Here is a 14,669-nt window from a genome sequence, read left to right on the forward strand (position 1 = left end):
GTGCTCATTAACGTGGACCCAGCCCAGTGCCACCAGCCTACGCTGCCTCCCCTGAGCATCTTGCGAGGAGGAGAGAAAATTTATAGCAGCAATTATTTTCTCACAGTCTGGTGAGCAAGCAATTAGCAGGCAGGAGCAGTCGAGCGCTCCTGCAGTGGGGTCCCAAGCCCTGTCCCCAGACAATGCAGGCTCTGCCAGGGACACCAATGCCAGCAGTGGAGCTGCTGCTCCTGAGGCGGGGAACGCACTCAGGAATGTATTACCTGATGGCTTGAAGAATGAAGGGCTAGGCCCAGCCAGGAGAGGGCTCTTCATGCAGCACCCTGCTCCCTCACCATGGCGAGGCTGGGGGCCCCAAGGGCTCCCCACTTGCCCACAGGCTGTGGACCCCTGCCCAGCCAGATCCACTGTAGCAGCCACGGCCCTGCGCAACCAGTCAAAACCTGAGTCGCCCTGGTTGAAGAAAGAAATCTTTATTAATAATTTCAATAATAATAATAATAATAATAATAATAATAATAATCCTTGTAATAATAATAATAATAATAATAATACTGTTTATTAGAATGGTCACACTTTTAAGCATACAGGATGGGCCGGCGCCAGCCCGCACGCCGGGGCGGCGCAGGGGTGCTGTAAGGGAGAAGCCAGTACAGCGATGGACGGAGCTTTGTACAGGGGAGCGGGGCCGGGGCTATGTACACTGGGAATAGAAAAGGGGGAGCTCATCGCTGGGGCGTCGGGGGCGTCTGCAGACTATAAAGTGAGGTTTGAGGGGTGGCAGAGCCAGAAGGGCGCGGGACGGCGCTGCACCCCGGGATGGGCTCCGCGGTGCCCCGTGCCACTGGGCACCGCACCCAGTGTGCCTGCGGCTGCAGCCCAGCCTCGTGGCTCGGCTGGGTCCCTCGTGGGTGATGCAGTGGCCGAGAGCCCGCACCCAGGGCTGGGGGCATCCCGCTGCCTCAGGCAGGGACGGGTGGCCATGAGCGCGTCCCGTGCCGCAGAGCGAGCGGGAGTGGGACTGGGGCAGCGCCTGGCCCAGCTTCAGTCAGGGCTGGTCCAGGCAGGGAGGGAGCGCAGGTGTCAGGGAAGGAGGGAGGAAGAAGGGGAAGGGGTCACAAGCGAGTTGCAAGCTCCTCTTAACAAAAATTCCCTTTAAAAGGCAGAGGGTCGTCCCCTGCAATACCTCAGCACCGCATCCGCGCCGCCGCCCCAGTTCCGCGCGGGAGCTGAGGCCTCGCACACTTGACACGCCGATGGCCGCCAGCGCCGGGGCTCGGGTGGCACCAAGCCAGGTCCCCACCCCGTCACCCGGCCCCACGAGCCGGGCAGGGCGCAGCGCTCTGCCGGCACCCCCAGCGCTGCTGCACCAGGGAAAGGAAGACGTGGCGCCCAGGCCCTGCGCCCGGGCGGGGGAGGACCCCACGGACCCCCGCGGACCCTCACGCCTGCCTGCACCGGCTCCCTCCCTGCTGGGCTGTGGGGCCGGGGCGCTGGGGGTCCCTCCGGCGCATCCGACCGCCGGTGCTTGCCGCGGCTCCTCTGGGACTCGCTCACTCAGTGTGTGTGTGGACACTTGGGACTCACTTGGCTGCTGCCGCTTGGCTTGGTTTCTCTTTTTTTTGTTCGGTTTTTCTTTTTTTTTTTTTTTTTTTTTTTTTTTTGTTGCTTCGCTTTTAATTTTTATATTTTGGGGTTCTTTTTTTTTTTTTTTTTTTCTTTTTTGTGTGTGTGTGTGTGGATATTTTTGCCCTTCCTGGTCCCAGAAGGAAACAGCCACGGGTTCACTACAACAGAAACAAGAGAGGCAGGTCTTTCGCTGGAGCGCTCAGGCCAAGCTGCTGGCCGGGGGCACGCAGGCACCGTCCCAGCCCGGCCCATCACACCCAGCTCTGCAGAGCAGCGCTCCTGCCCAGCCCAGCCCAACCCATCACACTCGGCTCCGCTGAGCAGCGCTCCTGCCCGGTGGGCTGCCCCGGGATCCCGAACCCACCCCAGCCTCGTCAGGCCCCACAGCTGGCAGCAACCCCAGCTGGCTCCTCTCTCTCCTATGGGGGCAGAGGGGCTGCTCGGGGGGCTGCTGTCACCCCGAGCCCCTGTGGAGCGAGCGTCCCTGCAGGCTGAGCACCCCCGCCTGCCTGGCGGGGGGATGAGCCCTCTGCACCCCGGCCAGGGCAGCGGGGGGACCCCGCAGCCCGGCTGTGGGAACGGGGCGCTGCTGGGGCTCGGGGCTGGCCCCGCTGCCCGCGGTCCCCGGGGCGGGCGGATGGTGCCGGAGAGGCGGGCGGGCGGCAGGACGGAGCGGCTGAGGTAACCCTACGGGTGTGGGGTGCTGTGGCCCCTCAGAGCCCGGCCACCCGGGCAGCACCCGCGGCTCCTCCGCAGGCTCGGCCTCGGCTCTGTCTGCCTGGTTTGGTTTGGTGCTAGTGAGCATCGGGGGCAGTGGTGGGGGGGCTGGGTCTGTCTTGCTAGTAGGGAGTGAAGCGGCTGTACCCTCCTCGGTATAGACTAGCCTGCAACATCAAAGATGAAAAAAAAGCCAATCAGTATTCAGAGATAGCCAAAGCCTAGATCTTCTCTTTTTTCTCGTCTTTTTTTTTTTTTTTTTTAATTTTTTTTCCTCCTCTTTCAAATGACACCAAATCGCTGCTGTCCTTGGGATGTGAGGGGCAGGCAGGGCCAGGGTGCCCAGTGCTGTCCAGGCTCTGTGGTGGCCACGGGCACTGCCCTGGGGGCAGGGGCTGCCATATGCCTCCAGTGCGGCACTGCCGTGCCGTGCCTGCCAAGGAGCTGCCCCCATCCCTGCTGTGGCACTGAGCTGAAAACCCCTAGGATGTAGTGCCCGTGGCCCCTCACTAGCAGCTGCCCAGGGAGTCAAAAAAGGCAGAAAAAGGCAGGTTGGCTTTGCGATCCCGGCCGTGAGTGCAATTTTTCATCTTTGATGCTGTCAGAGCTGGCCAAGAGCTGTGGCACGTGAGGGAGGGGCTGCAGTGCCCCCCGAGTGCGGCTGCACGCGGGGCCCTGGGGACACTGCCCTGCACTGGGATGAGAGAGGGGTCCTGCAGCCTGACCAGGCAGCCGGTGGGGGACAGCCAGGCCCCTGGGAAGTGGCGTGCGTGGGCAGGACTGTGCGGGGTGTGAGGGGAAGGTGGGGCAGGGTGCGGGGTGGGGGTCTCCTCTCCTGCAGACAGAGCCAGGCAGGGGCTGCGCCATTCCCACTCCCCTCCCACGGCCCCCAACACCTGCCCTGCGCCCCGCTGGCCCCACGGCCGCTGCGCCAGACCCCTCCCCGGGCTGTCCGCAGCCCCCCGGGAAGCAGAGGAAGGCCGAGGGGCTGCTCTTACCATGGTGCCAATGCTGTACGTGGCGGCGGGGCCGATGGTGTGGTGGTAGGGGTCTGCCGCTGCGTACACTCTGCCATAGCTAGGAGCAAACAGCGGCGGGTGTTAGTGCCAGCAGCGGGGGTCCTGTGTCCCCTCAGAGCCCTCCCTCCCTCCCGGCTGCACCTGGGAGCCCCCCGGGATCTCCCTGCTCCCCCTGCAGCGGTGCCAACCCTTTCCAGCCTAGCCCTGAGGGGAGCAAGGGGTCCCTGTTTGCAGGACACCCTCCCCATGCCTGACTCTGTCCTGTCCCGCAGCACTGCAGGGCTGGGGGTGTCAGAGGGGGCCGTGCAGGGGTGACACGGGGCTCCCCCAGCGCCGTGCCCCGTGCTTACCTGTCGCTGTATGCGGCCGCTGCTGCTGCGGGCTGGGCGTACCTGTAGGCAGCGTAGCCCCCCTGCAGGGAGGAGAGACTGGTCAAGGGGCTGCACCCACCGGGGGCGTGGGGCTGGGGGCAGCTGGGTGCCCCATGGCACTGCACGGAGAAGTGTGGGGCCCACTGGTGCCGCTGCCACCGGGCACGCATCAGCCTCATTACCATTCCCCAGGGGCTTTCACAAACATTAACCTTAAAAAATTAAATTTCCAGAGAAGAGACTGTCACCTCCCCGCTCGCTTTAATGAGGTGTCACGTTAGATAAATCCTTCAGTGCCCGCCTGAAATATCGCCGCTGGCTCCTCAGACATGGAGGTTAAACGCGGGTGTAAGGAACTGAGGCTGTAAATCCTGTGTGGCACCAGCCCTGCCAGGGGGCTGGCAGGGGCACGGGACTGGCCACAGTGTGGTGGGTGCCACCCAGACTGCTCTGGAGAAGCCGTGCTGTGTTCATGCTCTTGCTGCCGCCCAGGGGAAGGGGCTGGGGGGAGGCAGAGCCCACCAGGGACCCGTGTGACGCCGCTTGCCCCCTGTGCTGGCATGGGGTCCCCGTCACAGCCCAGCCCTGGGCACGGTGCCACTTACGTAGATCTCAGCTCCGTAGAACCCATCCTGGTAGACGACCCTGGAAATGAGGCGGAGGCATCAGAGCCCGGCAAGCGCCCCTGGACGAGGGGAGCGGGGTGAGGGCAGCGCACGGGGGACGCCGCCGCAGCCCCACGGCTCATGCAAGGAGTGGCTGTCCAGGCCCCAGAGGCACAGCTGGGCTGGGATTCTGGCAGGGACTCGGGCACACGCAGAGGGCACAGCCAAGGGCAGGGCAGGCTAGAGGAGGATCCCAGGGCAGGATTTCTGCTGGCAGCAGCCAAGCAGCCACAGATGGCCACGGCTGCGTCTGTGACCAACGCCACCACAGCCGCATGTGCTGGGAGAGAGTTTCCATTAAACCAACCATCCTGGCTGGAATAACGTCCCGTGCCTTGGTGGCCAGGAGGCTGGTGAGTGTGTGGCTCACCGGAGTGGGGCCGGGACAGAGCCTGTGGGCAGGCAGGAGCTGTAGCCCGTTCCTGACGGGCAGGAGCCCGGCGATGCCAGCGCAGAGCCGGAGTGGGGTGGCAGCACGCGCCCCCCGCCCCGGCAGCCCCCCGGGGGTACTCACGCGCCGTAGGTGGGGATGGGCGGCGGCGGCGGCGCGGCCCGGAAGGTGTTGTACACGGCGCGTCCTCGGCCCCGTAGGTGTGCCCCTCGGTAGGCCACGGCCGTTCCCGTGGCGGGGTACGGGAACCCCGTTACTGCAGGAGGCAGGGGACACCTGTGGGCTTTCCACAGCAGGTCCACGCAGCCCCCACGGGGCATCTGTGGCACAGCCCACCCCTGTACCCTCGGCCTGGCAGGGACGTGGCCCCGTGGGGATGCTGGGCAAGGGGATAGGATAGGACAGGACAGGATAGAGGATAGAGGATATAGGATATAGGATATAGGATAGGAGAGAGGAGAGAATAGGAGGAACTGTCCAGGCAGGTGTGAAGGACAGGGAGAAGAGCCTGGGGCTGCTCACTGCACAGAGCAGCAGCAGACACAGGGCAGAGCTGACGTTTGGGGGAAACCCACAGCAGGTACTGCTGCAGCCCGACGTTACCTGCGTAGAATTCGGGGCCGTAGACTGCTCCCACCACGGGGTTCAGCTTCCAGCCTGTGGGCAGGGAGAGCCGGTGAGGACAGGGCACTTTCCATGGTGCTGTGAGGGGCAACAGCCCCATCCCAGGCAGGAGGAGGGCATGGGGGCTGCACTCTGCACTGGGCAGGAGCAGTTGCTCTCCCATTTGCCTGCAGGTGTGGAGGGCATTCACTGCCAGAGCTCCACGGCAGCCAGACAGTGCCGGTGCCCGGAGGTGCCCCCGCCTGCTGCAGCCCCTGCTCTCTGGATGCTGGCCCTTACCGTTGGTGTAGGGGTTGGCCACCTTCTTGTTGGTCATGACACGGGCCGTGGCGTTGTTCACCTGGAGAGAGAGGGACGGGGGCTCAGTGCCTGAGGGACGTGGAGCTGGCGAGGCTGTGGTCCAGGGCCCGCTCGGCTGCGCCCAGCGCCCGCTGCTGCTGCTTCGGATGCCGGAGCAAAGGATGCCGGCTGCACCAGAGACACGAGACAAGGCTGTGCCTGCAGCACCCCGCTGTACACAGACCTGCCCGTGCCTCCAGCCAGCCCAGGCCTCCCTGCTCCAGCTGTGAGCGTGGCTCAGGCTGCTGGCTGGTGCCCCGAGAGCTGTGGTGCCATGCTCAGGCTGAGCCCCCACATGCTGCCCGTGAGCTCCTGCCCGATTTTGTTGGATGATGTTTTCCTTGTCCATGGGGCATTGCTGTGCCTTGCCAGGCTCCCTCTCTGCCGTCAGCACTGCCGGGGACATTTTGTCCCACTCCCTCTGCCATGTGCCACCCTGCTTCCCACCACTCGCCAGCCACCAGCGGGGAGCTGCTGGCAAACGGGCAGAGCCTGATCCCCGTGCTAAGCTTGGAGAAATCAAAGCCTCTGGGGCTGGGCAGCTGCTGGCACTGCAGGTGTGGAGCTGCACGTGGATCCTCCCTCCCAGCACAGAGCAGGGGGGGTGGCATGCGGGGCAGAGCCCCAGAGCTCCCTGCAGACCTTGGGGCGGCTGCTGTGGGCACGGGGCCCTGCCAGACTCGTCTGTACCGGGCAGAACGCAGCCCCAGCTGGCACCCCGGCTCTCCGTGCACCCGGGAGGTTCCTCTGGGCCAGACACTCCTTGTGCCAAGCGACGACCTTCCCGCAGCCGACACACATGCTCCCGTGCCACATTCAGGGACGCATGCACGCGCCGGGCACGGCTCCCTGGGGCACCCGGGACCCGGAGCTGCCCCCAAGCGTCCCGTAGCCCGGGCGGGGGACACGCACACGCAGGCATGGCACGGCACTAGCACACTTATCTGAGCACCTCAATCTTCCGGCCCTCTACGATGGTGCCATTCAGCTTCTCCCGTGCCCGGTCGGCATCTGTGCTAGTTTCAAAAGTTACAAACCCAAAACCCTGTGAGCAGAGGAGAAAAGGAGAAAGAAAGAGACAGAGAGAGACAGAGAGAGGGTGTGGGGACAGAGAGAGAGAGGGGGTGAATCAGGAGAGCTGGCGCAGGAGGTGAGGCTGCCACAGTGCAGAGATGAAGAGCCCAGACTGGGGTCCCCGCAGGGGCCGGGGGTCCCGGCTGAGGGCCCAGAATCGCCCACGAGCTGGGAGAAGAGTCTGGGAGAGGGGCACAGAAAGCGGGGAAGATACAACAGAGACATCCAGACACAGAGGGACACGAGCTGCCCGTGGTGGGACACAGCAAGCCCTCTCCTCCCTCCAGTGCCGGGTGCAGGGACCCGCACGACCTCCCGGGTTGGCCCCAGGGCTGCCCCGACGGGGCACTGCATGCCAGGGTCCCATGGGACAGGAGAGGAGGGGAGAGCAGGTTACAGCACTGCTGGGCAACCTGGCTCCACTGACACCCTCCCCAGGACTCGCTGTATGGTGCAGGCCATGGGCATCACCCACCTTGGAGCCCCGCTCATTGAAAATGATCTCCACGTCCAGAATTTTCCCGAATTGCTGCAAGTGGAGAGAACAGAGGGGTGAGTGCCTGCAAAGCCCCTGGCCCTGCACCCAGAGCTGCTGGCATGGGGCTCTGTGCCAGGGATAGGCAGAGGGCTGCCTTGGGGGACCCCCAGGGTCATGCAATGTCCTTCCTATGGCTCCTACTCTGACAGGACTTGGGAGTCTCATCCAAAATTTCATTAACACTGCTCTGAGCCCTAATGAGGGCTGGGAAGGGGACAGTGGAGGGGGACAAGGGCTCTGTGTCACCCCCTGCTCCACACACGGGCTGGGCAGGATGTCCCTTGGGAGGTGACAGTGCCAAGGTCCCGATGGTGCCGCAGGGCAGCACTGAGCAGGGAGCAGGGATGTGATGGGTGGATGGAGCTGCACTCACCCCAAACATTTGCCGCAGGTCGGGGTCCCGGAATCGAAAGGGAATGTTGGAGACGTGTAACCTCTTGGGCTGCTGCTTGTCTGTGTTGTCTGAGGAGTGTAGCTGCTGGCTGTCTGTCTGTGCCGCCTCGTCTGTCTGCTGGGGGAGGCGCCGCTGCCATCAGCCCCTGGCCATGCCAGCCCCCTGTCCCCAGTGGGAATGTCCCCCTGCCCGCCCCCAAGGGACACCCTGGACCCTGTGGTCCCCAGGTTCTGGGCCCCACGGGTGGCCCTCCCTCCTGGTGAGCCAGGGGGATGCTGGTGGGGCTATGAGGATGCTCGGGGTGGGGGTGCAGACGCTGCACTCGGGACCATGTGGAAGGACTGGAAAGTGCAGAGCTCAGCACCTTCCTGGTGCTGCATTCCAGCGCTGTAATTGCCACGATCTTGTAGAGCAGAGCCAAGCAAGTGGATGACGAGTGATGAGAAGTGATGGGGGGCTGTGAGGGGGAGTGACAGCAGGAACACCCAGCCTGGTACCCTGCGGGACTTTGGCCAGGCAGCACCACTGCCCCAGGACCCTCCTGGCAGCTCTGGCGCTGCCCTGGACCCCCGCAGCAGGACTGCCCCAGCACCCCCCGTGCCCGGGGCACTGCCCCGAGCCCACGCTCAGCCCCGAGCCCACGCTCAGCCCCGAGGCGCTGCCTTACCGGTACCGTCTGCGTCCCTGCTATGGACTGTGTGCTGGCGTCGGTGCCTGGCTGCTCGGGGTGGCTCTGTGCTGGTGTGTAGAGGGTCATGGCGTGCTCCGGTACCGTGCTCTGCCCCGAGTAGTCCTGCGTGGGGTGGGGGTGCGGCGGCGCGTACTCTGCGGGGATCCCATTCTGGGGGGGCGGGGGGTACTGGGCTGGGGGGTAGGGCTGAGCCATCGCGTCCGGCGGGGCCGTGGCGTCCTGGTTACCCTGCCAAGAGAGCGGCACCGTCCCCCTCAGCTGCTGCCATACGTGGGCTGCCACTCGCCCCGGGATGGGGTTCTGACCTCCACAGCCAGACCCAGCCCCACCCAGCCCACTACACCCCAGCTTTGGTGTCTCCCCCAAACCTGGGCTGTCTCTGTGCTGTGGTGGCTTTGGGGTCACGTTGCCAGCGGCTGAGCCCCATCCTCTCCCACCCCCTTGCCCTGCCTGCCCATTGTGCTGGGCTTGGGTAGGAGGATGGAGGTCTCCATGTAGAGTTTAACTCCTGAAGCTGGCGTACCCCTTTCCTTGGGAAGGGAGACCTGGGCAGGCCCCATTTTGGAGCCCAGCACAGGGCAAAGCAGAGCCCGGCCAGCAGCATCATGCTGAGAGCTGCACAGCACCAGCACCGGCTGGGCAGGCTGGGAGGGGTGTCAGGGAGGGAGGCTGATGGCCCCTTGGCAAACACCAGAGAGGGATCAATTAACTGCTAAATATTTAATTAGGCCCTTTGCTCTAACGCAGTTGGCTTGGCCGCTTTGGTCAAATGGGGTGAGCTGCACCCACACCAAGGGCCGAGGGCTGCTGGGGTTTGGGAGTGCAGTGTAGGGCTCCCAGGTAGTGCCTGGTCTGCACACCCACCCATCCACCTGCTGTCTATCTGCACACACACCCATGGCCCGTCCCCCTCGCGCAGGTGTGTGCTGCACCTGCGGCCAGCACAGCTGCAGCCCCCAGAGGCAGAGCCAGGGCCGCGGGGGCAGCGCCCGCAGCCCCTTGGATGCTTTACAACGTGCTGCTGCAGCCTCTGGCCCGTGAAACCCATCTGTGGCTCAGCCCGCAGAGACAAATCCTTAATTGCGTGTGTCGCCGGTTTGTGTTGGGGAGGGAGGGTGGGGGTGGCAGAGGGATGCGCTGGCAGCTGCCATCCCCAGCCCGCAGGGCTGTCGCGCCTGTGAGGGTGGCAGCAGAGCCGCACCGGGGACACACACACGGAAACCCAGCGGGAATAGCCCCGCTGCAGATCTGCAAGTCATCGGCAGCGCCTGCCCGCGCTGACTCAGCTGCTCGGGACGCGCCAGCCTGATGCACCTGCCCGCGTGGGCCGGGAGCTGCAGGAGCCCAGCCCATGGACGGCCCTGCCCCGGGACAGCCGGGAACCGCCCACGCCACTCCTGCCCGCAGCCCAGGTGCTAATTCCACCCGGCAGGCCGGAGGGCTCCATCCCGCGCTCGCCTGGGTCTCGGCACCCAGCTCTTCTCCAGGGAGCTGGCACACACCGACAGCCACCGTGTCACTCTCCCAGCGCCTGCCTGCCCAGGGCCTGGTGCCCATCCCTCCCTGCCTGCTCGTGCAGGACCAGGAGCAGCCCACAGCCCTCCTGCCTGCTCTGGATACACCCCTGCTGTCACGACAGCCGGGATCAGCCACCAACACGCAGGGCCCAGGATGTCAGCAGGGACTGTCCCCACCTGCCCAGGTCTTGGGCCCTCCCAGCCTGCCCCAACAGCCACGTTTGTATCAGTTATTAATTAGGGATGTCACAGTGCTGTCAGCCCGGGCAGGGTTTAATTCAGGGACCATTAGGTTCCCCTGGTTGCTGCTCATAGCGCTGGAGCTGCAGATCCACAGATCCACGGCTTCCAGCTCCTCCCGTCCACTCCCAGGGCCTGGCCACCCCACTGGGGACAGAGCTGCTCAGTCGGGGCTGCTGCAGGGGAGGGTCCCATGGGGAAGGGAACGCTGACAGGTTTGGCTGTGTGCTGCCCGTGGACATCACCCTACTCAGCCCCACACCCCATGCTGCCCCATCCCAGGGCAGCCCCAAGCAGTGAGGGTGCCTCTGTTCCTCCCAGAAGGTGGCTGGAGCCCCTTCTGGGGTGTGCCCCTGCACTGAGCACCCAGGGGGTCGCTGGGGACCCACCTCTGCAGCCCACGAGAACCCCAGCTCGGGGTGCCTGGCCTTGCAGGGAGCCCAGGGCACAGTGCTGGCCTGCGGGTGCCAGGGACAGGGGCTCTGGTAGACACCCCTTGCTCTGCCAGCACCCAGCCCTCCTGGGGCATGGGGACGCTCCCACACGGTGCTTTCGACACTTGCAGTAGAAGAAATTCTGGTCCTTAACAGCCCTTGGCCTCGTTCAAAACGAGACAGATCAGTTCAGTGCCTCGGCCTGGAGCAAAGCTGGCAGCACAGGGGGCACGAGCAGTACCCTGGCACCTCTGCTGCCCACCTGCTCGGGCAGGTACCAGCAGGACTGTGGCACGACCCTGTGCTGACACACCACTGCCCCAGGGATGGCAGCGGAGAGGCTGGGACAGGGAGCCCAAGTTCCCCTGCCTGGTTTCCCCTCTGCAGCGTGCCCCCTGTGGTGTCCTCTGCCCCGTGTCCCCTGCCAGGTGTCCCCTGCGCAGTGTCCTCTGCCCTGCCCACGGCTCAGTCTTGCACCACCAGCCCTGTGCAGTGGCTGCCGCAGCAGGCAAGGGATAGAATCATCTTTAGCTGATTAAATGTCCCTCATTAACTAGTTTCTTTAATTAATGAAGTTTTTTTGTTTGCTCCACTTGCTTCCTCCCCCCACACTCTGCCTCCTCAGCACAATCCAGGCCATTTCCTTTCAAGTCATTTAGTGCGTGGGGCCAGTTCCTGCCGACACCGCATTTTGGTGATTGTGCCTGTCAGCTCGGGGCTGACGACGCCGTTTCCCACATTTGTTCCTTTTTAAAAAAAATAACGTGCCAGGAACCCCCGGATGCCGAGGACGGGTCAGAGCAATCACCCGAGGGCAGAGCCCTGCACTCAGGACGAGGCAGCTGCCAGCCACGAGCACTTGCAAAGGGCCACCAAACCTCGGCCGTGGCAGGCGTCCTGCCAGCACGGCGTGACGGTGACACGCAGCAGGGCCTGGGGTTATGGGCTGCTCACCAGCACCCGTCCCCTGCTGCCACCGCAGCTGCCACGGACGTGCCAGTTTCCTCCAAGCCTCACGGCCATCCCGCTGCCTTGGCCTGACCCCAGTCCCATCTCCAGCCCGGGGCAACTCCCACCAGCCAGCTCTGCCCATGGCTGTGCCACACCTGCGCTGCGCGGTGCTGATGGTGCAGGGGTGGCACAGCACAACGCTGCCTGGTGATGGCATGGCACTGATGGTGATGGCATGGCACTGCTGGTCATGGCATGGCACTGCTGGTCACAGCATGGCACTGCCCAACCATGGCATGGCACTGCCCAGTCACAGCATGGCACTGCCCAACCATGGCATGGCACTGATGGTCACAGCATGGCACTGCTGGTCATGGCATGGCACTGCCTGGTCACAGCACTGCACTGCTGGTCACAGCATGGCACTGCCCAACCATGGCATGGCACTGCCCAACCATGGCATGGCACTGCTGGTGATGGCATGGCACTGCTGGTCGTGGCATGGCACTGCCTGGTCACAGCACTGCACTGCTGGTCACAGCATGGCACTGCCCAACCATGGCATGGCACTGCTGGTCGTGGCATGGCACTGCCCAGTCACAGCTGACCGGTCACAGCACTGTCAGGTCACGGCACATGCACAGCTGGGTGAAGCCACATGTGGGGTGCCAGAGCAACTGGAGAGGGAAGACAGCCCTGTCACTACACACCTGCCCACCCTGACAGCAGTCCCCACTGCCTGCGGCTGTCCTGCTCCTCCCCCGGGAACCAGACACCTGCTGTGGGGGGGAAAGAGGGGCCCACAGCACCACGGCATCCACAGAGCCCCCCAGGTGCCCCTGCCAGCTGCAGAGCCTCAGTAAGCTTATTCTGCAGGCAGGGCAGGCAAGGAGTGCAGGCAGGGCAGGGCAGGGCAGGCAGAAGACACTTTGCTGTGACCTGGAATGGCTCCTACCTGCTCGCTAATGCCAGGGCACACCCTTGCTACATCATGAGGGAGCCTGAGGTCACTGCTGAGCACAGGGAAGGGTGCTCAGCAATTCCAAACGCCTCCTGTGGGGGACCCGCTGTGCCCACCAGCAGGAAACTGGAGCGAGCAACAGCCAGGGAGACTGATGGGGCCATCTGCCCTTACGCCCACTGCCCAGGAGCAGGGCGGTGTGGCACTGTGCTGAGCAGCAGAGACAGACTCAAGAAATGCCCCAGGGGAGGCAGAAGGGTCGTGGCATGGCCCAAGGTAGCCCCCAGGCACCCTGGGCCCATGCAGGCATCGCCGTGCCCAGCACGGCTCATCTGCGTGACAGACGCAGCGTTCCCCCTTGGACCCGGCCCTCGCTCATGCTAATGACTGTCAACACGGAACAGAGGCCATGAAGGGGAAGAAAATTACTCCCTGAAAAGGAATTGACTGATCCCTGTCATTTCTCACAAAACCACTGACCTGTAAATATTCCATTACCCCAAAGGCTTGTGCCATCCATACCAAGCAGTGCCCAGCGCTGCGCAGGCACCGGCCGCAGAGCTCCTGGGGACATCAGGAGGTGGTGGTGGGTCGCTTACCCCCAAAGAGGGGCCACAGTGATCCCACAGAGAGCTGGGGGCATGATGGGGATGGACCCTGCGGGGGAAGGAGTGAGGAGCTGCGGGGCCCAGAGGCAGCAGCTGCTGCACTGAATGTCTTCATCAGCGGAGCGCAGGGAGGGGTGAGAGGTTGGTAATGGCATCTGCCAGGGATGCAGCGCTGGGAAAGGAGTGCTCCAGCGAGCAGGCAGGACCCGAGGGGGAGGAGGAGGAGCAGCGGGGGGAAGCAGAGCAGCCTGTTGGGCTGGGAAACACCGTTTTTCTGGGCTGCCACACACTGTCCCGACACTCTGCATCCCCCTGCCCTGCTCCTGCCCTTGGCCCCCCTGGGCTCCAGCTCACAGAGCCAGGGCCGCTGCTGCCCCTCTGCCCATGGTAGCCTGGTGGAGGATGTGACATCCAGGAGTGGGGATGAGTCGGGACTGGCCCGGGCACACACCAGCACGTGTGTCCCTGTCACCACGGGCAGAAGGGGCCACGGTCCGGCCCGGCTCCGGGCTCTGCCAGCTGGAAACTTGGGAGCTGAGGCTTCATGAAATATTCATGAAGTAAATGGTGCAATTTCATCTGCATTCAGCCAACTTCATGTATATTTCAGAGTATTATGAAATGATAATGTTGTGTAACCAAGGCGAGACGGGGGTGCTTGGGGGGGCTCCCGGCCACCCCCGCCTGCACGGCCGACAGCTCCCAGCTCGCCATGTACCGGTGCCGCTGCACCGGGAGGGACCGACGGCTGCGTCACCGCCGGGGACACGGCGGGATCGGGATCAGCGGTGGGAGGAACAGAGCTCGGGGATGCACAGCCCTCTGGCTCCCTCCTGAACGCAGCCCCACATCGCCGCCGGGGCCCGGGCGCACCCACGGCAGCTCCCGGAACTGCCAGCGGTGCCAGGGCACACCTGTAGGAGTCCTTGGTGGCATCCCTGGCACAGCTCTGCCTCCAGGCACACCAGGGAGAGTCAGACCTGGCGTATGCAGTGCTGGCTGGGATTCCCAGCAGCGTTTGGTCCCCAGTAGCCACCAAAAGGTTATGACAGGTGGCACACGAGGTACAAGCCAGGCTGCAGAGCCCAGGGGTGGGCTGGAGTCCTCACCACATCCTCCTGAGCTCTGCAGGCAGCAGTGCCAGATGCAGACACCCACCCATGGCATGGCTCAGTGGTGACCAGTCTGCTGCTCCAGCGGGCCTAGGGGCAGCTGCTGTGTTCCCCCTGCTGGAAAGGGCCGGGGCTCTGGAATCCTCACGTGGAGCTGCCAGAGCCCGGCTGCACGCAAACACCTCCAGACCTGCGAGCAGTGGGATCAGTGGCCACGTCCACTGGCCTCGTACCTCCCACACACCCCACACCAGCTCCACTGCCAGCCCCACAGCTCACAGGGCTCCAGGAACCCAGCTGAACCCTGGGTCCTGCACCTGCAGAGCCCCTCACCCACCCACAGACCCTGTCACTGTCACACCACTGTCCCCGGGCTGGGGCTCTGGCACAGCTG

At 64.2% G+C, this 14,669-nt stretch overlaps 1 protein-coding gene across 9 annotated transcripts in view; it reads right to left on the bottom strand.

Moving 5' to 3' along the window:
- Positions 1 to 457: 457 nt before the first annotated feature.
- The window catches only part of RBFOX3 (RNA binding fox-1 homolog 3), a 133,774-nt gene continuing 119,562 nt past the window's right edge, over positions 458 to 14,669 (bottom strand). For 7 of the 9 annotated variants that reach the window (XM_053960202.1, XM_053960204.1, XM_053960208.1 and 4 more), the window contains 11 exons: positions 8,429 to 8,680; positions 7,741 to 7,878; positions 7,305 to 7,358; positions 6,708 to 6,800; positions 5,696 to 5,756; positions 5,396 to 5,449; positions 4,916 to 5,048; positions 4,342 to 4,381; positions 3,716 to 3,777; positions 3,345 to 3,423; positions 1,697 to 2,513 (listed from right to left, as the gene is read on the bottom strand). In XM_053960202.1, the coding sequence (XP_053816177.1) occupies positions 2,469 to 2,513; positions 3,345 to 3,423; positions 3,716 to 3,777; positions 4,342 to 4,381; positions 4,916 to 5,048; positions 5,396 to 5,449; positions 5,696 to 5,756; positions 6,708 to 6,800; positions 7,305 to 7,358; positions 7,741 to 7,878; positions 8,429 to 8,680 (1,011 nt within the window). In that variant the 3' untranslated portion in view covers positions 1,697 to 2,468. Of the gene's footprint in view, positions 2,514 to 3,344; positions 3,424 to 3,715; positions 3,778 to 4,341; positions 4,382 to 4,915; positions 5,049 to 5,395; positions 5,450 to 5,695; positions 5,757 to 6,707; positions 6,801 to 7,304; positions 7,359 to 7,740; positions 7,879 to 8,428; positions 8,681 to 14,669 lie in introns of all 9 variants that reach the window. The other 2 variants (XM_053960206.1, XM_053960205.1) reach the window with 2 other exon arrangements.

The sequence above is a fragment of the Vidua chalybeata genome, chromosome 19 (genome assembly GCF_026979565.1).
Source record: "Vidua chalybeata isolate OUT-0048 chromosome 19, bVidCha1 merged haplotype, whole genome shotgun sequence".
In the NCBI taxonomy this organism is placed as follows: domain Eukaryota; kingdom Metazoa; phylum Chordata; class Aves; order Passeriformes; family Viduidae; genus Vidua; species Vidua chalybeata.